The sequence below is a fragment of the Hyperoodon ampullatus genome (genome assembly GCF_949752795.1).
Source record: "Hyperoodon ampullatus genome assembly, chromosome: 11".
Lineage (NCBI taxonomy): Eukaryota > Metazoa > Chordata > Mammalia > Artiodactyla > Ziphiidae > Hyperoodon > Hyperoodon ampullatus.
In genome coordinates, this window is record NC_136924.1 from 55,861,351 (window position 1) to 55,887,570 (window position 26,220).

The 26,220-nt window shown below is 42.7% G+C and overlaps 2 protein-coding genes across 2 annotated transcripts in view; one reads left to right on the top strand and one right to left on the bottom strand.

Moving 5' to 3' along the window:
• Positions 1-1,046: 1,046 nt before the first annotated feature.
• COX14 (cytochrome c oxidase assembly factor COX14) lies at positions 1,047-5,801 on the top strand. The gene is made up of 2 exons (XM_079714473.1): positions 1,047-1,258; positions 5,392-5,801. The coding sequence occupies exon 2, from the start codon at positions 5,400-5,402 to the stop codon at positions 5,571-5,573; it is 174 nt and encodes a 57-aa protein (XP_079570599.1). The 5' UTR covers positions 1,047-1,258; positions 5,392-5,399; the 3' UTR covers positions 5,574-5,801.
• A 13,206-nt stretch (positions 5,802-19,007) lies between these two features.
• Positions 19,008-26,220, bottom strand: part of CERS5 (ceramide synthase 5) — a gene marked incomplete at its 5' end in the record, with an annotated part of 34,445 nt that continues 27,232 nt past the window's right edge. The window contains 5 exons of the mRNA XM_079715176.1: positions 19,008-19,896; positions 22,413-22,569; positions 23,375-23,481; positions 23,583-23,711; positions 25,571-25,663. Of these exons, the coding sequence (XP_079571302.1) occupies positions 19,720-19,896; positions 22,413-22,569; positions 23,375-23,481; positions 23,583-23,711; positions 25,571-25,663 (663 nt within the window). The 3' untranslated portion in view covers positions 19,008-19,719. The remainder of the gene's footprint in view (positions 19,897-22,412; positions 22,570-23,374; positions 23,482-23,582; positions 23,712-25,570; positions 25,664-26,220) is intronic.

The following is a 26,220-nucleotide window of genomic DNA, read 5'->3' on the forward strand; positions in this document are numbered from 1 at the left end:
ACCAGTGAAGGGCAGAGCTGCCTGGATCAAGCAGCGAGAGTGAGGGGCACAGTCACCCTAGATCTGGCTGGGCCCAGGTTTGGGCGCTGACTGGATCCAGAGCTGCTTCCCCAGGAGGTCAAAGTCGGGGCAGAAAGACAGCTCCGTTCCCTAGGCTGCAGCTGCGACCCTCTTAGATAGTCAAAAACCTTTGCCTACTTTTGCTCACTCCACAATTAACTGAATCAGGCTTTCGAACCAGGCCTATTTGTCTACCCAATAAAGCGTGGTTTTTGCAGAAACAAATTAGGGAAGGGCGCTTAAGTGCGTGTGGTAGGGCGTATGCAGTGGGGTGTATCATTGCATGTATATGTTTTCACTCATGCCGGAGGAAAAACGAAAAAAGGAAAAGAAATCCTTCCTCTATCATCCCAGCCACTCCCGGCCCCTTGCAGGGGTGCCCACGCAGTCCCCCTTCCCCCAAATGGCACCCCCTCCCAGCCCCTTCCCGGCGCTTCTTTGGGGCTTTATCGAGCCGCCTGCAAGCGGGGAGGTCACATACGGGGCCGAAACATTACGGAGATTCGACCCTCGCGCCTACTCCGTGGCCAATGGCCAAACCTGCCGCAGTCCTCGGCGGTCCAGGCCTCGCAGTGCGGGTCGGGTTCCTGAGCTCGGCTGAAGGCCGGCCCAAGGTAAGAGGGCAGCTTCAGGCTGTAGGGGCCGCGCAGCCCCCTCCAGAGGGCGGACTCCGAGAGAACCTACCCAGCTACCGGAGACATCACCGCGCCGCAGGCTGGGGATTGGCCGGCTCTCTTCTGCGGTGACTGAGTATCCTAAAAGTTCCCGTTCCAGAGTTTGGGTCGCCAAAGACCCTTTCTCAACGTAGAATGACTACAACCCCCAGAAACCAACGGGCCTCTCCGAGAGGAAGGCTCGTCTGAGGATGCGTAGTAAGGGCGGCTGACCCGGAAGCCGGATGTTCAAAGGCAGCAACCAGTCGGAGCTGCAGCCGGCGCGGGCTCTCGTCTCGGTGGGCGGGGTTATGTTTCGTCTGGCGCGTGGGGCTGTATCTCGCGTCGGGAGCGGAATCCTAGAGCTTTAGCGGAGTGTGGGGCTGGGAGAAAGGGTGGCGTTCCGCACCAATAGCGCCTCAGCGTTCAGGGTTGTCCCTGGGCGGTACCCTCACTCGTCTGGACCCGGGTGCTGCTTCCGGCTGCGCTAGGAGGTCGCGCAGGCAGGAGGCCTCGGTCGGAAGGGAGGGAGCGGCAGCATCCAGGTACGCCGTCTACTAGGCCCGAGCCAGGGCCGCCTGTCCGCAGAGGCGCCCCCGCTCGGGCCGGCCTTTTCTCTCCGCATCCTCCCACGCCCAGTCTTCGGGCTTCGGCGCCCTTGAGGTTACCGCGTACCCTGTGCCGCCATCTGCGCCGCTTCCAGCCCAGCAAGCTCCTTGCGGCCGTAGGTTCCTGTCACACCGTGACTGCCATCGCGCGTCTTGGCCCTCCACGCTCTGACTCCAGTAGCTCTGACCCTTCCTTGTCTTGCAGTCCGCTGCGCCCTGAAATGCAGCTTTCCCGGGCACCCTTCCTGCTTATCGATTAACTGGATCCGCTCCTTTGCTGCTTTCAATTCCTGGAATGCTCTCCCCCTCCCTCTTCTATACCGGTGTATATCCTGCCCACCCTTCTGAAACGACAGCTGCCGTCCCCCCGTCCCCACCTTTCTGCTAACTTTCCTTGAGCCTCCACCTTGTCTCTGAACTCTCAAAACGCCTCTTCTCTTCTGGTCACCGGCTTCCACTACGTCTAACAGAATTTGGGGTGCATAGCTTATCCCCATCAGACCATAAGCTCCTTTGAGACAGAAGCCATATTCTCTGCAGCCTTTATAGCACAAGTAAAAGGTAGATAAGTGAGTAAATCTAAGCTGAGGTGGATGGATCCATTTGAGGAAATGCGTTTTCCAGAGGAGAGACCTGAGCCTTGAGGTCCTCCCATGTTTAGGGGGCAGAAAAAGAGAAAAGAGCCACAATCTGAAAAGGTTTTTGCAGATTGCACCCCTATGTCATTTCCATTATGGTTCTTGTTTTCTTTTTCCTGTTTTTCTGATAACTTCAGTCTAACCCCATAAAAGACCCAGCCTTGAGCTTTATTGAGAAAATGGATGTCCCTCAGGTGAGAATGTTCTCCTGCTAACCTCAAAAGTTTTCTTCATTTCCAAGGTTAATCCTTCTACCTGGGCTTCTAATTTCATCTTTTCCTGGGCCATCCTAGATTTTGTTCCATCCCATCCACCTTTTATCCTCAGTTTAGCCACCAGTTTCTTCTCCTCTAAAACATATTCAAATCTCCTTATCAATAAGCAAAACAAAACTAGAATTTACTTGACCTTGTTACCTTTTCAGGCTGCTGCTGTATCACTCCCATTCCCTTAACCAGCAAATCACAAGAATATCAATTCTTATCTTTGGGGTGAGAGGGAGTTATGACCCTTCTAATAATCTGTTTTTCTGCGTCCTAGAAAAAAATGCATAGACACGTGAACCTCGCGGGACGGGGTTCATGGGGCCTGCTGGGGCTCTGGCTAAGAATCCATGCTTTTTACTTAATGCCTGTTCCAATTTAGTGCATTAAATTGACTTCTGTCCTAGGTTTACCTATGACCTGGTCACCTGTTCCCATCCAGTGATCCCATCTGACCAGTTTTCATGGCACTTAACTTTACAGTAGTGTTTCCCAATTTTTATTCTGGCCCAATACACCCAAAGATACAGCATACCTCTGTCAGTGGTAGTGACTTGATACAGCAGTGATTTTCAACCCCTGTTGTAGTTAAATGAAAATGCATCCCAGATGTTTCTGGAATTTCCTACCTGTTTTCTTTCCGTAATTGTTTTCTTTCTTCAAACTGGCGTTCCCTTGGCCTCTTTTTCTTGGGTTTTATCGTCTGTTTCGGTGACACTTGTTATTTCCATATGTATCCGTAGCCTGACCTCTCTCCTAGGATTTGTTCCACATTTGCATATCCATGGGCCTGACAGACATCATCACATGAATATTGTATTGAGCATCTTTTCTTTCTTGTTTTTTTTTTTGTGGGGGGGAGCTGCGTTCGGTCTTCGTTGCTGCGCGTGGGCTTTCTCTAGTTGCGGAGAGCGGGGGCTACTCTTTGTTGCAGTATGCGGGCTTCTCATTGTGGTGGCTTCTCTTGTTGTGGAGCATGGGCTCTAGGCGCGTGGGGCTCAGTGGTTGTGGCTCGCGGGCTCTAGAGTGCAGGCTCAGTAGTTGTGGCCCACGGGCTTAGTTGCTCCGTGGCATGTGGGATCTCCCTGGACCAGGGATGGAACCCGTGTCCCCTGCGTTGGCAGGCGGATTCTTAACCACTGCGCCACCAGGGAAGTCCCTTTATTGAGCATCTTAACTTTAACATGTCCAGTTCATGATCTTCTTGACTGATGCTTACTGACACCACCAACCCCATACACACATAGTGACACACACCTGTTTCTTTCTTCTTTCTATTAGCAGTGTCTCACGCCATAAAGTTTCCTCAGTTGTTAACTTGGAGATATTTTCAGCTTTGCCCTAGCCCATTCAGTTAATAAGCCTTGTTCTACTTCTAGAATAACTTCTTCATCTGTCTTCTCTTTTTCCTCTGCCCTGCCTTAGCTCAGGATCTGTGAAAAGTTTTTGTTAATTTGAAAATAGGAGAAATCTCAGGTTGGATTAGACAAGTGAGGAAAATGAGGTTCTAGAAAAATTTCATCTGTCAGTAGATCTTCTGTCACTCTTCTAGGCAAGATGTACTATCCTGTTTCCAGCCTTCTTCCTCCAGCCCTGAGAAGAGGTGGTCCTATAACTAACTGGTTAGCATCTGGCCAGGGTAATGGGGGTTAGGAGGAGAAAGAATAAGTGAGGGGGAGGTTGAAGGCTGCAGGTCTCTTTGCTGGGAGCTTGTTTATTACCTTAGTGTCCTGCTCTGTGTATGTTCTTTTTGTTTGTTTTGTTTTTTAATAAATTTATTTATTTATTTATTTATGGCTGCGTTGGTGTTCTTCGTTGCTGCACCCGGCCTTTCTCTAGTTGCCGTGAGCAGGGGCTACTCTTTGTTGCGGAGCACGGGCTCTAGGCACGCGGGCTGTAGAGTGCAGGCTCAGTAGTTGTGGCGCACGGGCTTAGTTGCTCCGCGGCACGTGTGTGTTTTCTTACTGTCTCACAGCTTGGGGTCCTTTCAAACCCCAGATAACCTGAATACAACCCTTTCTCATCTTGTCCTTGTGCCATTTGGTTTTCTTCCTCTGACCTTATTTAATGTCACTTTCAATAGTCACTTGGAATTATGATTCAAGGAAGCTGTGCCTCAGTTCAGTGTGGGATCTACCCTCAGGGACTGGCTCAAAGGCAGTGTTCAGCCCATGGGACTTACTCTGAGAAGCACTTAGATGTCACACCCTACCCCTGACCCCCTCAATCAGCTAACCTGATCTTTTCTCCTTTCATATTCTTGACTTTTAAGAAAACTATTCTCACTAACTTCAGTCAGTCTTTTAATTTTAATTCCCTCAACAGAGAGGAAGGCTGAGAATATACATTCATAGTCCCAAATTGAGGAACGTTTTGTTCAAGATGAGAGATTCCCATTCTAAACTTTCTCTTGTTCCCTGGCTCAGAATGTCCAGGGAAATGTCCAGGGAACAGTTAAATTGGAAGTAATTTATCTCATGCAAATGTGAGTTAATTTGCTGGGGACACAGTAAGTTTTGTTTTAGCCCTTGGGATAGGTTCTTGGTTTTATGTTTGGAATTCAAGATTAATGCTGTAGAAGGTTATGTCTAATTGAAATAACATAAACATACTGTTGGCACTATTTCAAGTATATTACGGCTTAAACAGATGCTTGAAGACTAACCCGGGAACCTGAGCACCATAAATAAGATGGTTTTATGGGAAAACAAATTGGATATTGCCCAGAAGGCTCCCATTCGATCCTCCTAGAGAGAATAATTCACTGCTAATGTTTAATCTCTGGCTACTTCAATAAATTCCCTACTAGCCAGAAAAACTGATGTATGCCTAAAGTAATATACCAATTAAGAACATTTCTGGGTGGTCCATACCAGTCATGTCTTTCCATAAACATGGAGGGTCAGGTGTTAGCTGTAATGTCATTCAGATCATTCAGATGCACCTGGTTCCGGCTGTGTTTCTGTATCTTGTATGCAGACTTTATTTGCCCTTTTGAATCTTAAGAGTTCCCAAACAATATCTTCCAGTATAAGACTCTGCATATGTCTAGGGGCCATTCAGAATAGAGTACAGACAAACTAAGAAGTTATAGAATGGCCCTAAACAGGTAAGTGGGCTGGGCAGATGAGGCCTTATCCTTGGGTCTAAGTCTAGTCTGTCTTTGTAGGGGACAACATGCCAACTGCCAAGCAACTAGCCGACATTGGCTACAAGACCTTCTCCACCTCCATGATGCTCCTCACTGTTTACGGGGGCTACCTCTGCAGTGTCCGAGTCTACCACTATTTCCAGCGGCGCAGCTCCCAGCGCCAGGCTGCAGAAGAACAGAAGACCTCGGGAGTCCCGTAGAACTGGGGGGCTTTTTTCCTTGAGCAGAGAGACCTGAGGCATGTTGTGGAAAGACCTCACCTGCAATCATTTCTGAGTCAAGAGGATCAGGGCCTTAGTGGTTTTCGAACTCTGCTGGGGAAAAGTGCCCATGTTTTCTCTGGTACAGTCAGTTGGGAGAGGCTATTGAATCTTAACAGGAATGGGAGGGTGAGGCACACCTACAGACATTAAATATTTTGCCATGTCTGTGTCTTGGTGTTTTTGTTTACTTGAACAGGATATGGACTACAGAGGTGGGGTCTTGACTACCAGTTTTCTAGTCACAGACTGGATTTCCATATCTTGAGCTCTTAGCACCCATGAAGTAGGGGATATACAGTTCTAGGAGTAGTAATCTCAGCTCTCCTGATCTCAGAGAAAAGACTGTCCCAGCATCTGTATAAATCCCCTGAGAAGACTCTGTAAAGACAAAAGCTCTTTTGTGGTCAGTGACCATTCCTGGACCAATTAAACTGTGTCCAGGTAATGGAGTTCTCTGGCCAGCTTGGCCACATGTGCACTTCTGAGTCAAGAAGGCAGAGGCCCTTGTTTAACAGCTGTTAAAATTGCACAAAGTGGAGGTGGATAGTTCTTAAAATGTGAAGGGCTTTTGGATAGCCTACAGTAATGCAGTCCATCTCCTTAAGCCTAGTGGGTATAGTATTAGCATCAGGGTTGATTTCTCACTGTGCCACTGCACAAGAATCTACCTGCAGGTCTGATTGCAGAGTTGTGAAGAGGATTTGAAAGAAGACGATGCATTCAAGGTAAAATCCAACTATGAAGAGATATTCTTGCCATCATTTTTTTTTTGGCCACGCGGCATGTGGGATCTTAGTTTGAACCCGTGCCCCCTTCAGCGGAAGCCCAGAGTCTTAACCACTAGATCGCCAGGGAAGTCCCACCACCATTTCATTTTGAGCTTTGAGGCTTGCTTGTTCACGTCATTCTTGGTGATCGCCCAAAATATCAACCCCTTTGGACACCTGTCCTCTCTCATGTACATACTGCTCTGACCTTTGTCCCCCATTCCTAAACCTTTCATCTGAAGGCTCTCTTCCATGATTTAAAAACTCAGCATTCCTATATCCTCAACCCATTTACTCCCATCCTCTCTTGATGTGTTAACCAAGGACTCCACTGCCTTCTCTGCTTTCTCACTTGCCTGTACAGACAGTAAAGTGACCATTCTCTCAGCTCCCCAGTGCCACTTCCAAACAGTGTAAAATCAGTCCTTTTTGAGGAGCTTTCTTATATTCTCATTTTCACTCTATTCAAGAACTTGAATACTTCAGATCTTTGGATTCCTTTTTTTCCTTCCAATCTTTCACCCCCTTTTTGGTCTAAACTGCTTCCCTGTCCAGCCTGTGTCCACAGCTGAGCCCCCGAACAGCTGCCCTGCCTCCAGCCTTACCCTTCTCAACCCCAGACCTAGCTCCATTAGTTATCTAACTCACCCTCTTCCTTCTTCTCAGTATATAAAGTTGCTTAAGTGGTAGTTTCTAATTTAGAAGATTGGTTTGAGATTAAATGAGACAATTCATATTAATACTCCGGTACCTGACAAGCAATAAATGTCAGCTATTAACACCTGCTGCCGACCTCCACATCTGTATCTTCCAGGTTGACCTTTTGAGCTTCAGATATATCCAGTTGCTTGCTATATCCACTCAAATCCTATAGTCCTCTCTAACTTGTCCACGACTAACAGCATTCCTTCATATCTCCAGGACCTACTTGTTTTTTTTTCCCTTATTTTCACTATCATATGGGAGTCTTATTACACTATTCTCTGTACCCTACTCCCAACCAAGTAACTGTCTTATTAATCTTTACCATTTAAACATCGATTCAGTCAGTTCTACCCTTGTCATTTCTTTTTTTTTTTTTTTGCGGTACGTGGGCCTCTCACTATTGTGGCCTCTCCCGTTGCGGAGCACAGGCTCCGGACGTGCAGGCTCAGCGGCCATAGCTCACGGGCCCAGCTGCTCCGCAGCATGTGGGATCTTCTCGGACCAGGGCACGAACCCGTGTCCCCTGCATCGGCAGGCGGACTCTCAACCACTGTGCCACCAGGGAAGCCCCCTTGTCATTTCTTGCTTATACTTTTGCAGGAGCCTTTTAGGGGTCTTAGTTCCAATCTTGACCTCATATTTGCCACATTGCTGTCAGAGACATCTATTTGGAACAGATTCGATTATGGCATTCTGCTTCGGATCCCCTCTGAAGCTCAACCATAGACAATAGGTTAAGAATTCCTGACCTATAAGGTCCAGTCCAGACTCCTTGATATGGTGTATGAGGTCCTTAAGACTTGACCCACCTTATGTTCCTACCTCACCCTTTGTGTTCTAGTAAAATCAGATGACCTGTGTGGTTGCACGTTGTTTCTTGTCTCCATGCCTGTTCTTGCTTTCTCTCTAAATGGAACATCCTTTCTATCCTCTTTTTCCTAAAAGGTTTCTCTGACCCTTCACCCTCCCATGCTGGGCCAAGTATCTATAGAAGACACCACTTTTTCTCTAAAAAAATCTTTTAAAGCACAGGTATCTAAGACAGTTTTGAAAAGAAACAAGATGGGTTGGGGTTACCAGATATCAAGACATAGTAGAAAACTAATAGTAATCTAAATGTTGTGATACTAGTGCAGGAGCAGACAAATAGATCAATGGCACAGAATAATAAACTCAGACACACATCAGTATATCTGTGAGAAACTGAATATGATAGAGGATACATCACAAACCCATGGGGAAATTCATATTCTATGTTGTTATGGATACATATGTGATTATAGAAGTATAAAAAATAGATTGAAAGGACAATAGTAGTTGTTACACTGGGGATGAGGTGAGGTGGAAGAGGGCAGAGGTTAAAGGGGGTCTTAAATGGAAACTGTTTCCTCTACTCACAGCACTTCTACCACCAAATGTTTTTCCCACACCAAACAATTCTCCAACTCTCCAGACACCAACTATGTCCTGCAGTTCAATTCTGCCACTAAGCTACATGGAGTTAGTGCAGACACCACAGGTTAAGGGCTCAGTCATTCACAAGTAGTGGGGTCCCCAGGTTACCCACACTTTGCCTGACAGCTACAGATCCGTTCCCACGACCTCCTCCTCTGGTTTGCTGTGATGGCTCACATGACTGAACTCAGAGAAACTATTACTAGTTTATTATAAAGGATACCACTCAGGAACAGCCAAATGGAAGAGATACATAGGGCCCATCCCTGTATCAGCATCTCTATGTGTTCCACCCAGAAGCTCTCTGAACCTCATTGTTTAGAGTTTTAATGGAGGTTCCATTATATAAGCATGATTAAATCACCAGCCATTCAATGATTAACCCAATCCCCAGCACCTCTCCCCTCCCAGGAGATCGGGAATGTGGGGCTAAAAGTTCCAGCCTTCTAATCTGCCTTCGTCTTGTTCCTCTGGCAACCAGCTCCCAACCTGAAAGTATCTAGGGGCCCACCAAGAATAACCTCATTAGCAAATAAAAAGATATATCACTCTGGAGATTCCCAATTATGTATTATATCACAATGTCACAGGTCTCTAATTTTTTATTTCTTTTAAAAATAAGATTTGAAGTAAGACAAAATGTTAGAGGTATTTGGGTATTGGAAATGTGACAGCATACAGCATTCTTAATGTTTTTCTCTTTTTTTTCCCCAATTTCTCAAAAAGTTGAGGGGAGAAAAAATACTTTTGATAGCTTCCTATTATTTACTACAGTAGTTCTCAGCAGAAGTGGCACCCCCCCCACACAACAGAGGTGAAAGTGTTTTGATTGTCACAATGATTGGGAAGCATCTCTGGCATCTGGTAGGTGGAGGCCAAGGATGCCAGAATTCTCACAATGTCTGGGATAGTCTTAAACAACATACTGTCCCAAGTCCTGCACAACTATCAAATGTCCCCATAAATATTCAAGTGAAAAAATTTATAATTAGCTGAGCCTATAAACTCACTCTTTTACCTATAAATATGAAGTATTTTTTGTACAGTTTTTACTGTACTCTGAATCCTCTAGGCATGCAATTACTGTATAAATGGAGGGGAGATTGTAGTGTAGTTTATTTAGAACTTTTGTTCACCATTTCAAAAAGCCGTGCCATTGATGGCAGAGTCTGTTCCTGGTATTTGAATCTCTGACAACACGATAGTATCAGTCTGCATTTGTAGCCACTGTATTCATGGTGAATGTACAGAAGTGCAAGCATCTGAGTGCTAGTATAACTATGCCCAATATTTATATGTGGAAATAATTTTATTATAAATTCTTCTTAAAACATATCCTTTATATTACTATTAGAACATTATGGTGATTTTTTAAAATTATGTGTACAGTAGATAAGTTAAATGTTAATTGCATTTAAGGATAGTAAAGGGAGTGTTACAAATATTTGTAACCACCTGGTTTAGAAATAGTCCATTCATATTTGGTCAACTTTTGCTATGGTGTTGAGGTGATGGTTAATTTTGTTTCAACTTGGCTAGGCTATGGTGCCCAGTTGTTTTGTCAAACATCAGTCTGCATGTTGCTTTGAAGGTATTTTTTAGGTGTAATTAACGTATCAGCCAACTTGGAGTAAAGCACATTGTCCACCATAATATGGATGGGCCTCACCCCATCAGTTGAGGCCTTAAAAGCAAAGACAGAGTTCCCAAAGAAGGAATTCGGCATTAAGACTGTAACATAGAACCCCTACCTGAGTTTCCAGCCTGTGGATCTTGGACTGCAACAACTCTTACTTCCATTTTCAGCCTGCCGGCCTGCTCTAAATTTCAGACCTTCCAGTCCCTACAACTGTGTTAGCCAATTCCTTGAAATAAATCAGTCTCTCTTGCCCTCACTCTTATTCTCTAATGTATTGGTTCTGATTCTCTGGAGAACTCTAATAGAGTAGGTAATACGTAATATGCCAATATATATCCATCCACTCTTACTCCCTGCTTAGGTTCAGTCCTTTCCTACCTCATTTACACTTGGAGCACCTACTGTCATTTCAAATAAGCTTGTTAAAACCTAAACTCAAGCAATTGTTCAGTATTTACTGAGCATGAACTATATTTAATAAAGAAGAATAGACTTATTTGCTGTCAAATTAAGGTGAAGGAATATAATAAGTTCATCGGTTATTACACTAAATATCAATAGACTGAATTCTCCCATTAAAAGACAAAATCTAATAGAGTGGGCTAAAAAAGCAAATCCAAATTATATATAGTTTCTAATAAACATACTCACTAATAAAGAGAAGTTGAAAATAGATGGTAAGACATACCAGAAATGCAAACGAATGTAAAGCAAGAATGGTAATATTAAGAAAGGTTAACAAGCACTAAATGGAATAAAGAGATCATCTGGTAATATAAAAAGACATAAATTATGAAGAAAGGCTGGTTATCATAAATTTGTAACAAAGCAACAAAAAAAACTAAAGCAAAAATTCTTAGGAATACAGGAAAACAGGTTAAAAATACAATTATGGTGAGAGTCTATCATACTTTGTTCAGACTGAACAGCACTAGAAGAATAAAGTAAGGACTGAAGAAATGAATAATACAAACAACAACAATACAAACACCTGTGTATATATAAGTATAGAATAGATCATCTGTGAATATCTATAGTTCACTTATAAACACTGATTGACTATTTAAAACAATTTTTTAACATTTAAAAGTAGGAATTTTACAGATGGCAGGAATTTTACAGGCTGTATTCTCTGATCACATCCAATAAAATTATAAATAATGATAATCTCAACTATGTGGAAATGAAATATTCCTGGGCAACCCTCAAATCAAAGAGAAAGACCAAAACTGAAATTTCTTACCTTCTTTAAAGCAATAAAACAAAGTATTTCATATAAAACTGCAGGACAGAGCCCAAGGTCATGTCAGGAAATGTATGCCCTTAAATGCCTTTGCAAGAGAAAAAAAAAATGGTATTGGGCTTTTTATAGAGATGAGAACAACTGGCTACTGGGTTAAGGTCAAATTCCCTATCATGATATTTAAGACCTCTTTTGTACTCCGTAACAACCACCCCTTTCACAGCACTTTTAATACTTAAATAATACAGGGCAATCTCTCGTTAACGGCAATACAAGTTTGTATAGTCGTCTATACCCTATTACCTAGTTATTTCACTGCTAGGACTCTTGCCCTTAGAAACAGTCACACAACTGTACAATATATTTGTACAAGGTTATTATTTGCAGTATTATGTTAATAGTAAAGAACCTTAAATAAGCTCAAGAATTAGTTAATGAATAATGGTATACCCATAAAATGGAATGTTATCAGTCAAAACCAGCAGAATATGTATGGTATAATCTCATTTTTGTTTTAAAAGAAACACATTTGTATACATTTGGTTATCTGACAAGTGGTTCTAGAAGGCTATATACCAAACTGTTAATAATGATTAGGGTGAATGGAGATGTCATGTACTTAACATTTTTTTACCATGAGCATATATAGCTTTTATAACAAAAATATTTTTTGAGTTACAAACATATACAAAAGCTGAGGGAATTTAGAAATAAAACCCACATACTTATTCCTCAGTTTTAATTGTCTTGAACATATTGCTACACTTGCTTCAGCAGGTTTTTTGCTTTTTGTTTAAGAAAAAAAAATTGTGTTCATTTGTATCATATCTACTAGTTTGTAACTTCTTAAGGTCAGGACTCAATACATGAATATATTTTCAGTGGAAAATATTTTAAAATACAGATAAATAAAAGTGCCCCTTGTCACTCCGTCCCACCCCAACACCCCTTCCCATTTCCCTACTCAGAAGCTGCCTGTGTTAACAGTTTGGTGTATTTTTTCTACCATTTTCAATGTGTTTACATGTACATAAAGAAATATATGTTAATTGAATTCTCTTTTTGCTGGTCTCTTCAGCTATTCAGAGGCCAGACTCAGGAGAGGACTAATGGGCAAAGCTTGAGACTCCATAGCTCTCCCCACCCTGTGTTAGTCAGGATCAGCTTTGGTAGCAGGGTTATAGCTTGTCCTAGGAACCCTATTGGAGAGAGAGGACAATGAAGGAAAGAGACCAGCCACAAGGAATACCTCCATAACTGCACGAGCCACAATTCCTTATAATAAATTATTACCAGCAAAGCCATGTTGCTGCTAGAAAGTTTTATATTGTTTCCTAAAAGTCTTTCATAGAAGTCAGTTGAGCGAAAGCAGATCCCAAATCTACTTTTATAGGCTTAGGGCTTGTGGCTGAACTCTTTTCGGCGAGACCTGCCCTATGAGAGACCTTGCTGAACTAGAAGAAAAAACAGAATTGTATGCTGACGGCTGAGATGAAGGTGGTACAGATAACCCTACTGTGTACTGCCCTATGCCAATTCATAGGCCCCTTTTTTAAAAAGCCATTTTCTTTACCTCTCTTAGGTTACATCCCAAGTCCTAGGAAAACCCTCTCTACAACTGCTTTTAGAAGACTCATCTTACTGCTTTAAAACTTTGTGGCTCCCATGACCTACCAGCTAAAATTTAACTCTTTAGCCTGATAGTCAAGGTTCTTCACAATCTGCCCCCAAGCAACCTTCTTATTCTCATCTCCTGCCACTTTGATCCAACTGCAACAGATCAGAGTTCCCTGAAAATGCCACATACTTGTTTTTACATTTAAAAAGTTTTTTAAAATGATGAATTATTCCAAACTTATTGAAGAGCACCAGAAATAAAATTTCATACCAAATCCACGCCCCCCACTCCACAAAGATAAGCACTATCCATCCTGCAGTTGCTGTATGTTTCTGTATGTTCACTACAGAAGTACCCTAAATATATTTTTGGGTTTAAAAAGTAATGTTAATTGCATCAAACGGGACATATTCTTTTGCAACTTGCCTTTTTCATTCAACATTATGTCTCTGATATTTATCCTTCACACTGGTTGATTTTATGTGTCGACTTGGCCACTGAAGGCCCAGACAGAAGGTTAAATAGTATTCCTGGTACATCTGAGAGGGTGTTTCTGGATGAGATTAATATTTGAATCTGTAGACTGAGTTAAGCAGATTGCCTTCCCCAATGGGGTTGGGCCTTATCCAATCCATTAACAGCCTGAATAGAACAAAAAGGTGGAGTAAGCTCATACAACTCAATGTAAAAAAACAACCCGATGGACAGAAGACCCGAATAGACATTTTCCCAAAGACACACAGATGGCCAACAGGCACATGATGCTCAACAGTGCTAATCATTAGGGAAATGCAAATCAAAACCACAATGAGATATCATCTCACACCTGTCAGAATGGCTATCATCAAAAAGTCCACAAATAACAAATGTTGGCAAGGATGTGGAGAAAAGGGAACCCTAGTACACTGTTGGTGGGAATGTAAATTGGTGCAGCCATTATGGAAAACAGTATGGAGGTTCCTCAAAAAACTAAAAATGGAAATAACATATGATCCAACAATTCCACTCCTGGGTATATACCTGAAGAAAATGAAAACACTAATTCGAAAAGATACATGTACCCCAATGTTCATAGCAGCATTATTTAAAGTAGCCAAGATATGGAAGCAACTAATGTGTCCATCAACAGATGAATGGATAAAGAAAATGTGGTGTGTGTGTGTGTATATATATATATATATATACACATATATATGTATAAAATGGAATATTACTCAGCCATAAAGAATGAAAATTTGCCACTTGCAACAACACAGATGGACTTGGAGGGTATTATGCTAAGTTAAATAAGGTAGAGAAAGACAAATACTCTATGTTGTCACTTATATGTGGAATCTAAAAAATATATACCTGAAGCTGATATAATATAAATCAATAATACTTTAATTTTTAAAAAAAGATGGAGTAAGAGGGCAGTCTTTCTGTCTACTTGACTGTCTTTGAGCTGGACACTGGTCTTCTCCTGCCTACGGAGTTGGACTGTGACTTATACCACCGGCTTTCCTGGTTGTCAGGCTCTTGGACTCAGATTGGAACTATACCATCAGCCTTCCTGGATCTCCAGCTTGCTGACTGCAGATCCTGAGATTTCTCAGCCTCCAAAACCATATGAACCAATTCCCTATAATACATTTTTTAAAAATCTATACATAAATATATATATGTCCTACTGGTTCAGACTATTCCATATTAATAGGAAAACTTAGCTCTTCATTTTAATTGCTGTATAATATTCCAATTACATGAGTAAATCAATTTATTCCATTCCTCTAGTGAAAGATCAGAGTCTCTTCTGCTTTTTCCCTCTTATAAACAGCAATGCAATTAGTAACCTTGTACTAGTTTCTATAAAAGACTAATTACTTAGCTTTACTAGTTGTTAAGTTGCTTTTCCAAAGCAGTTATGTCAATGTCACTCTCACCAGCAACACTTCCTCATTCTGTTGGCGTCAAGGGGTTTCTATTCATTTTAATTTACATATCATGGATTTCCAGTAAGGATGATCACCTTTTTATTATCCATTGGCATATTCACCCTCTAGGAATTACCTATTCATATCCTTTGCTCCCTCCCCCTCTCCTTTTCTTGCTATTGGGTTGTCTTTGTCATTTTAAAAATTATTCATACTCTGGATACTTGTATTTTGTTAGTTATATGTGCTGCAGGTTTGAGGAAATCTTTTGGAACTTTATTTGGTGGCGGGGGGTGGTGGTAGTATAAGAATCCCACATTGTCTGCATCATCATGTACAGGTCTTTCCAGAGCAGTCCCATAGATAATTGATCTGAAATCAATTTTCCTGCAAGTTCTTACCTGGGGATGAGGTTGGAGGTTGTGATGTTTCCCAGACCACACAGGAAGTATACATTCAGGTTCTCAGATTCACATGAAGTGTGGGCCCAGAAATTGAGAAAATTCTCAAGAGCATCCTGACCCCACAAGCCCAAATATTCAAATTTCTTTGCTTTCTCCTTTTGCCAACTGTGTGAATTTTTGATAGTTTCCCCCTTTTGCTGTTGCTCTTTCTGGGTCCCAGCTTTAACTGGAGGTCTCAGTTCCAGCTTCCTGCATGGGGCCACAGTCTTGTCTCTTGTCAGCATTAAAACCCAAGTCCTTAGGTTATATTCTCCTCTCCCTTCAGTAACTGCATCAGCTGTTTTGCCTTCTGCTCTAGTTTTCAATACCTTTGCATCTTTTGTGTCCCTTTCTTGGAAGCTCAGCTGTGCATTAAAGAAAAAAAAAAACACCACAACTTTATCCACCATTCCCGGATGTTTGTCTCAGGTTATTTTAGTCTACATTAAGACAGAACTGATAGCTTTCATATACTCCCATCTCTTCCAAACATAACACCTTCCTATTCCTGTTTTCCTGGCAAAGCTCTACTCATCTTTAATGGCCCAGCTCCATTTTCAAGTTTTCTCCCACCTTGCCAAGAATAATTTAGAATAGTTGTTATCACATTGTATCATTTTTTTCCCCTTTCCTAACTGCAGTCTGAGACCTCTGAAGTAGAAACCAGATCTTGTTCATCTTTGTGTCCCCAGCTTCTCTGCCACAGTGCCTATCATAAAGTAGGCACTAAATAAATATTTTATTGAACTGAAAATATCTTCCTGCAGGCATACTGGACCTAAAGTCTGAAGAACTTGGTTTAAAATCAGCATACTAGGGCTTCCCTGGTGGCGCAGCGGTTGAGAGTCTGCCTGCCAACGCAGGGGACATGGGTTCGAGCCCTGGTCTGGGAAGATCCCACATGCCGCGGAGCAACAAAGCCCGTGAGCCACAACTACTGAGCCTGTGCGTCTGGAGCCTGTGCTCTGAAACAAGAGGGGCCGCGACAGTGAAAGGCCCGCGCACCGCGATGAAGAGTGGCCCCCGCTCGCCACAACTAGAGAAAGCCTGCGCACAGAAACGAAGACCCAACACAGCCATAAAAAAAAAAAAAAAAAAAAATCAGCATACTATCACCCACTAACCAAACTCATATGATTACTTTTAGGATTATGATAATGCGAAAGCTCATGATACATGATACACAATCTAAGATGTTCGTGTTTTTTGAACAACTTCTGAGACTCAGTTTTCTCACTGTGGCACACTGAATTTTTCAAAGGTGTATGCAACCATACCTCCCATTCCCCATGCTCTTCTGCAGTGACCTCGCCACTGCTTCAAGAGGTAGAATCTATCTTACCACTCCCTCGTATCTAGGTGGTCCCTGTGACTACTTTGATCAACAGGATATAGTGGAAGTAATGTGTGCCAGTTCCAGTCAACATTCTCTTTTCTTTTTTTCTGACCACACCACTCAGCTTGCAGGATCTTAGCTGCCCTACCAGGGATTGAACCTGGGCCACCAGGGAAAGCGCTGGCGGCCCTAACCACTGGACCGCCAGGGAATTCCCCCAGTCAACATTCTTAATTGGCCTAGTGACTTCTGCTCCCTGCATCATGGAGTGCAACCACCTGAGCAAAGCCCAAGGCATGGAGAGGTCACGTTTAGGTACGTTAGTTGATAGCCCCGACAGAGTTCCTAGGGAACAGCCAGCATTAACTTCTAGCCAGACTAGTTAATCATCTTTGACATCCAGCTCAGGTGAGTCTTTAAACTACTCCATTCCCAGCTGCCATCTGACTGCAACCACATGAGATATTTCCAACTGGGCTCATTCAACCAACCAAACCATGAGAAATAATAAATTGTTCTTTCAAGCCACTACGTTTTCAGGTGGTTAGTTACATAGTAATAGACAATCAGAACATTCATTTATGGAATGGGGATAATAATCCCTACTTTTACAGAAGTGTTCTGAAGTTCACTTTTTGATGTTGTGAAATCATCTTCAAAGCAGTTAAGCACTACACAAACATGTTATCTTTTCAATAAATAATAAAGTTAAAACTCTTTTACATTCAACAGAGGAGAGGTAATGCCTTGCTTCTCTTACAAATATTCCTAGTTCTCGGGTAGGGATGATGGGTCTGCATCTAACCTGCTCTGCACTGACTTGGGCCTTCCTCTCAGGCATAAAACCTTCCCAGGCCATCTATAAAACTGGCCTCATGACAGTCTTGCTGCCCCCCGTTAGCACTATTATCTTCCGGCTCTGTATTCAAACTCCCTAGCAACCTCTCTCTCATCTCCCACTCCAGCTATATGCATACAGTTCCTCTTCAGAACAAGACCCTGTTCCTATAACTGACCCTAATCTCAATTCACTCATCCAAGGCTAACTCTAATCAGTCTATACCTCTGGCTAAATGCTTCTTCAACAACTATTCTTCCTCATATGAAGTCTTGGGAAGTGTTACAGTATAGTGGTTAAGAACAGAGACTCTGAGTTTGATTCTTTACTAGCTGTTTGAATTTAGGCAAGTTAACCTATTTTGCTGTATTTTAATCATATGTAAAGTGCTTAATACAGTACCTGGCATGTAATAAAGAGCTATGTGTTAGCAATTATTACTTTAATTATTATACCACTTGGTTGCATCTTTTGTCAGATTAACTGGGCCAACTAATTCAGATTGTATTTACAAAGCAATTGTTCAAATTTCAAAAGGCAATATACATACCTTGTCTGACTTTCAAAAGCATTTTCATTCATATTTCATAATTACTAATTTATTCAACAATAAGGCAAATTGAGGAACTAAATGTAAGACCCTAGTCTTTTAGTCTTCCTGACTAGCTCTGAACAAATAACTATGTAAGACTTTTTAGAACTTAATTTTTCCATGCCCTATAGTAAGTCTTTTTAAATTCCAGCCACTCAGTAAGTTTAGTAGAGTCAATATCCCAATAATGTCAATGAACATCAAATGAGTATCTGATTCTTAGAACGATAACCTACTTCTTTCCATTTTTATCCATCTCCCTTACAATGAAGCACACCATATGTCTTAATGTACACAAGAGCATCTGGAAATATTTTGGTAATCTGAATATTCACTAAATGGAAAACTATTCTAAGAGATGAATACTACTATTAGTAATTTTGCCTTGACCTCAACTAGAGAAAAATCTAGATTAGGAAGACTGTTTCTCCATAGGCTAAAAGAGAAAACAGAACTAAAAGAGAAAACATCTGCTTAGACTCACTTATTGCAATCTTAAGATGTTAACTGCCAGTCTCTGTATTCAATAAAATGGGAAATACAGGAAATACTCAAGGTGTCTTAGCTCTTCACCCACAGCCTTTGTTGCTTTAGTAATATACATGCTTTCATCTGCTTAGTATTTTTTCTTATGGTCACTACACATGTTTATTTTTTCTTAAAATATAAAGCCCTAAAATGCAGGCACTCTCTTTCCAGCATGCACAGAAAGGAAAAACTTGGTGTCCAATGGCCTCTAGAATCAGAACTGAAAAAGTTCTTAATTAGATTATGGGTTCAGGGGATTGGGGACAGAGTCACTAAAGAGGTTGAGACAGCAGATGAGGGTTGAAGCACTTTTAATCACAGAAGAGTAAACAATAGTATAAACCGTTAACAGCTCACCCAGTGGCTGCTGTCCTCCAGCCCTCAGCTCACCTGCTCCTCCCACCACCCCCACGCCCTGCGTACCACTGAATAAAGAGCAGGCTATCTATCAGCAGCTGTCCATCACTAGCAGGTGGCAGGAAGGGGACCTAGCTAGGGGCCACAGCAATCCTGGCCATCCATTCATGGTTGTCTGTTTCTATATAACGTTGTGTGAAATATTCCATCTCCAAAGGAGGAACAGTGCAGAAACCTGGAGCTGAACTTAGCTGCTCCACTCAGATGGCCAGAGCTTCAAGAGCCACGGGCAACAAGGGAGGGGACTCTCTGGAGCCAGCATAATTCAAGATGCAGCCAAATCTGGGATTGAGGTGGGTTCAAAGGGGACCAGGCTTGTGCTCCAACCTAGGCAACGAAACTCACACATATGCACAAATGCATATGCACATGTGCACACATATGCACACACGCACGCGCACACACAGAGCAAATAACATTACTGAAAGAACCTGGAGGCTATTAAATACAAAATGGCAGAGTTTTTTTAAAAAAAGTGAAAATATTTGCTTCTTTGATTCTCCTCAGTGCCCTGCACACGCCCTAGTCACAGGAGTACAGATGCGGGGAGGCCCAGAGGAGTAGGTTGCCAGCAGCCCTACAAGTCCATCTATGCTGAAGTCCCCATACCAACCACCTTACTCTTCAGCCAGTAGCTGCCTCCCATGTGACCATTCACCCGACCGGCACCATTGCTGGAGCTGCGGCCACAGGGGCCTTTTGTGCTACTGGTCATATCTTCTTCTTCTGAGCTGCTCTCCACATCACTGCGATCATCCTTAGATACCTGGGTGGGATGGGGCCAAAGGTAGAAAAGGTAAGGACAGAACTTTTCTAGAATCATAAGACAGACAAAGCCCACAGAGCCCATGTTTGGGCATTGCTCCCAATCTGGCCTACTTTCTGGTGGCACCTGACTCAAAATACTATCTGGACCACAAAGACTGTTGTGAATATCCTTTGCCTGCTTTCTGGGTTTCTCTCTCATCATCTCTAATTCCGTTCTCAATGGAATAAGTAGCCATCTTGGTAGAGGAGTTTATCTTTCAGGACCAGCCTAAAAGAGCTGAAATCATTCACCCAGTCGTGGTTTAGGTTTGAAGGAAACTCCACAGACACCCTTTCTCCTCTTGTACCTCAAAAAAAGAAAAGGCCAACACAAACAATACATATGGCTATCATCATTGATTCTATCTTCTGGTGGTGTGGCCACTGCAGTTTTGGCTATCCAGGGTTTTGCTTTATCCCCAAAGCTGATCCACAACTGGGCTCTTCCTGGGCCCAACTATCAACACCCTATGACTAGGGTCACAGGGTGTTAATAGTTACTTCTCTTGAGCAACCCCAAGATACACAGTATGGTGAAAAGAAAAGTAGACTGGCAGTCAGCGAGTAAAAACTCCCAGTCCCAATCATGCTATTCTCTATGACTCTTTACCTTTCAACCTCAGCTTTTTGTTCTATATTTTCAAATGAAGGACTTGGATTAGAGCAGTGTTTTTCAATCTAAACTATCCTGCATACCAAGCAAAGTATTTCAGATTCTCTACCGTGGACCATAAAAGTAAAGGAGAGAAACCCAGTGAAACCTATGTCAGACTTTTGCCCTCCGGAACTGAAGGATAATAAATGTGTTTTGTTTTTTTTGGTTTTTTTTTTAAAGTAAATAAGAGAAGGGGGTGAGAAGGAAACAAAACTACAAATTGCTGTTGCCAAGGAGTGGGGTAATTGCTTTGGTTAGCTCTAAGATTCTATGGTTTATTATAGCTATCAACCTCTGAACCCAGATAATGAACTGATTATCTGATCTTTAGGAGATTTCCACCAGAGGGCAGTGTGTCTAGATTTGAGGGAAAGGGAGGCTCAAAAAGGAGGGGGGCGGTGGGTGGGTGGGAAGGAAAGGAAAAACAGAAAGGGGAAAAAAAATGAGTAGACTCTAATCTTGCCTCAATTTAGGAAAAAGAATCTGGCAACTTGAGCTCCATTCAACAATGGCCCAACCTGGGCTCCATATAAAATGGCAGAGTTTTTTAAAGAAGTGAAAATATTTGCTTCTTTGATTCTTCTCAGTGCCCTGCACACCCCCTAGTCACAGGAGTGCAGATGCGGGGAGGCCCAGAGGAGTAGGCTGCCAGCAGCCCTACAAGTCCATCTATGCTGAAGTCCCCATACCAACCACCTTACTCTTCAGCCAGTAGCTGCCTCCCATGTGACCATTCACCCGACCGGCACCGTGGCTGGAGTCAGGAGAGATACATGCTCTGATACAACCCAGGGAAACAGAAAGGAAAGCAGGAAGGAAGAGAAACACATTCAGACAGACATGCTTCACTGAACACCAGAAGCACAGATACACTTACATGCAAGAGATGAAACTGTCCAGCTCCCACCAGGCATAGAAAAAAGGAAGGAGGTGAGAAAAGAGTGGAGAGTACAGAGTCTGGGTCTAATCCTTCCTGGATAGGTCACCTGGTCAGGAAAGAGCAGGGGAGAAGAGAGATGTCCAGTAGCTACAGCAAGATGCACAGGCACACTGAGCAAGTTCTGAAACCAATTGCAGCCATAAAGAATAGCGACACCAAGGGATCATATATTCCTGGGAAACATTCCATCCCTTTGTCCTAGAGTCAGTGTATCCTCTACCAGAGCCCCTCCCCTTGGGATTGTGTATTACCGAAGGCTGAATCCCCAGCCCGCAGCCTAATCACAGTCTGACTGCTTCAGAATTTGCAAAATTCAGTTATGAGTTCTATCACTGAATGATCTTTCTTTGTGCTTTTGGGCTCTTGGCATAAGATGGGTATTTGAAACCCTAAAGACCTATCTCACTTAAGACCCCTGCCTCATACAACAGTAAGGTGAGATCGGTACTTAGTCCCTTATATAAACCATATCTTGAACATCACAAGCCATCTTGGGGTGGCTTGCGACTTACCAAACTACTCCTAGGCAATCTAACATCTCTGCTTTCATACAGTTTATATCTTGGAGCTCTGCATATGATTTCCTTTGAAAAAAGGCTCCCATGCTAAAAACAAAAATATGAAATCCACGAAGTAGGTAGGTAAGGGGTAGGAAATGGTTGAGGTCATCTCCAAACCTAATCCTGTTTATTATTTTACAATGGTCATTCCTAAGGGACAGGAAGAAGGCAGATCCTTCCTCTGACATCTAAGTCATGTCTTAGATGGCTAAACACTCATACTTAAAGAAAAGATGGAAACTTTGGAGCCCTAGGCTCTTTGCTGGGTAATACCTATTTTCCCACCAGCCCCAAAGAAAGAAGTCATCTTTCATCCTCACCTTTCCTCGGATCAAGGCTTTGAAAGCAATTCGTGCAATTAGGTAGGACCAGATGACGTGCAGAACCTGTAGGATCAGGAGAAGGCCATTGAAGAGCCACCAGGAGGGATAGGGCCCGATCATCTCCCAACTCTCAAAGAGGGTCGTGTTCAGAATCCTGTAAGAGGGAGGCCAATGGTCAGATTCCAGAGTCAAAGCCAGACAGATAGGGATGAAGCTGAATTCCCTGGAAAGCAGAATCTTGTGTTTTCTCCCCATACCTTCTATCAGTTGAAGTTCCAGAGATATTCATCCACAGTGAGAAAAGAATAAAGAAAGGGGCCCATGGAGTTTTCTATCTTTAGGGATAAGGAAAGATATAGAAATCTTAGCAACTGATAGAATAAGTCATATTATTAATCACTTCAAATATACAGAGTTTCACGAATTTGGGACACCAATTTTAATCATAATCCTAGGAATTACTCAGATCCTCAGGCACATATAGAACAGCTGGTAGTTGATCCCCTCAGACTAAGGAGAATCTCCAACCCACAGAGTCAATGACTTTGTGTCATAAAGTAGTGAGTGTAGAAGTGAGAGTGGTGTATGTGTGTGTTGGTCAGGGTGGGAGACAGGGTATAGAGCAGGAAAACAAGCACGAGCCTGAGAATTTTGTAATCAGTACAAAAGAAGGCAAAGGAATTACTTAGGCATAAAATGAAGACTGCTCCTCAGAGATGAGTCAGGAGAGCCACAGCTAAGTGAGTTGGATGCTCTCAGTCTAGATCACACCTCACTAGAAATATTGTGCAAGGGAAGTGAGGTCCTTTGAGAGTCCATAAAGGGTCAGGTTAGGTCAAGGAAGAAGCAGAGCAATATTTAGGGTTAGGGAACCTTGGTGGTCTGCTCCCTAAACTGGTGAAAGGTATCACCAGTTTATGGCTACGTATCTACCATAGCTCCACAGCCCTAACACTTACCAGAATGGATAGATTCCTAGACGAGTCACCACAAAAATAGCACTGAAGATCACAAAAAGGGTGTCACAGAGACGCTGATACTTGGCATAATTGGCCAGCTTGGCTGCCTGGAGAAAGGAAGACAAGAATTGAGCTGGGGAGAAAGCCAGTTCTCAGGAAGAAAAGTAAAGAAAGAGGAACAGTGAGGAAAGGGGGGTTGGGGTCTTACCTCCAGCAAGAAGTCTGAGGCATCATGTAGGCACATGACCAGAGTTCCCACTCGAACCATGTTGTTGATGTAGGAGAAGGTAATGAGCCCAATGGTGGCCAAGTGATGCACAAACATGATCAGGAAGTCCTAGGAAGGAATGGAAATAAAACAGGCAGGTAAAGGCAAGGCCATAGAGCTGCCGGCCAACTCAATGTCCTGCATTGTTCTCAGAGGGTCTTATCCCACCCCTCAGAAGTTCCATTTTGTTTAAATTCTCCCTCAGGGAGCTGCCTAACATTTGACCCAAAATTCTCTACGTCAATGACTGACCCATAATCTACGTTAATATAGCTCAAAACACAGAAAAGAACAATTTTCTTTGGTAGTTGCAGAACATGTAGAGCTTGGATGCTGAGCTGACACTTGGAAATAATTTCCCAGGTGGTAGTCAGGCATACAAGCCTTTCAGATATCCTTGAAAGTCTAAGACTCTTCTGCTTCGATGAAGGCAATTTCAACCAAAGGGACCTAACAGAAAGGGGAGGTTTGTGAAGGGGGCAAAGCTAAACTATTCCAAAACATTTCAGAGACATGCTAAACAATCCATCTTACTACAAGCACTTCCTGCTTTCAGATTTAAAGCTCAAACTTCTTCCTGGGTTCAAATGCCAAGGTTAGCCCTGGAGAAATCTCTAAATACCTGAGTTATTAGACATATCTAATAAATACTTCCTAGCCCAGTGAGGGAGAGAGGGTGGGAGAGGGCAGGTAAATTTGCATCAGAGAAGGAAGGATATAGTCTGCGCTCTCCACAGAGACAGATACAGTGGTATATTTTAGCTCTTGAGTTGGGGATGAGTTTACAAATACACATTCTAGAATGTTTTTTTTTTTTTTTTTTTTTTTTTTTTTTGTGGTACGCGGGCCTCTCACTGTTGTGGCCTCTCCCGTTGCGGAGCACAGGCTCCGGATGCGCAGGCTCAGCAGCCATGGCTCACGGGCCCAGCCGCTCCGCGGCATATGGGATCCTCCCAGACCGGGGCACGAACCCGTATCCCCTGCATCGGCAGGCGGACTCTCAACCACTGCGCCACCAGGGAGGCCCCTCTAGAATGTTTTAAAACCAACATATGTATTACAAACCTTTTTATATGTGTCATGTATTAAAATAAAATTTTAGTAAGGAGACTTGTATCTAGTAATCATAGGAGGATGAAAGGCATCTGAATTGTGTATCAAGCTTCTACGTTACACAACAACTAATAATCCAGATCAATTTCAACCCATTCCCACAATGGCTAACCCTGATTTTCCTTACCAAAGATAACCACGAGTTAGTGACAGATTAGGGTTAGAGCTGCTGGAACTGCATTATGTCAGGTGGACACCAATAAAAGGTGAAGATTCTGCCCTTTCTGTCTACTTATAAAAAACTTAAGTCATTTCCAACTTTGCCACTCTGTGGGCAAGTCAACTCACTTCTCTGAATCTTTGTGTCCTAAACAGTAAGAAAAGGGTAAACTAAATCATCTAAAACCCCTTCCAACTGACATTCTTTAAGTAAGTGGGGTCACCAAGAAGGGAGAACAGAGAGGGAACAAGGGTCCCTAATGCCAAACAAAAGCCAGATCTAGCTTTTCTGGAATCAAGGCTTTCCCTGGATCAGGCCTTACTATCCCTACGTTCTGAGCTTAGGAACTAAGCTCAGACTAAGTTTCCTGAGCTTTGTATATGTAAGAACCTTGGAGAAAATGAGGAAAAGGGTATGCTTCTTAGATGGTTAACTGTTTTCATCCTGGGCTGCCCTGAATGCCTCAAATATACTTCATCATTAGTCAGGTCTCACTTCTGAGAACATTACAAAGACCTAAAGGTCCCATTAAACCTACTTTCTCCCTCTTTTGTGGTCCCAATCAGGGCAGAGAATCTATCACGATGACAATAATGATAGCTGCTGGAAAGGAGGATGCAATAAGTCAGGGAGTTGAGGGAGCCAATGTCCTTACCTTTCTTTTAATGTCTGTAAACTGAGAAAACATAAGAGACCAATAGAAAGCCAATTCCATGATATAATAGTAATAAAGCCCATTTGTGAGAGGCTGGAAGAGAGAAAGTAGTAGTTAGAATACCAGCTAGTCAAAGACTCATTCCATCTTCCCAAATTTCTCCGTCTCAGAGGACCCATACCCCAAATTATTAAATAACCTTCCTCTCCATCATCTTCCAAGATCTGCAATAGCTAACAGACTTCGGATTGGTGTGGAGACTTAAACCTCTTCCCTTCCACATACACATCTTCAGCTCTCATCTTTCAGAGATCAGATAAGGTTAACACATACTATAGCACAATCAAATCAGTGTGTCTAGAATTCTGGGCAATTAGTGCTTTTCAGGGGATTAAATACACTGAGGCCTTTCTTTCTTCTACTCTGTTAGCAGCCCCCTGACATTTTTCTACTACGGACTAGAACCATAGTAGAAAATCTTGAGGGATTCAAAAGGGACACATGAACCAGAAAGCACCTCATTAAGTGCCAGGAAGCTGTTTTTCTTTCCAGCCCAATTAGGGTGAATATAGGAACCTGGAGCAAACAGATCACTGGATTTCACTGCTTATGGGGACCCCAAAAATAGATACCTGAATATATGACTCAAA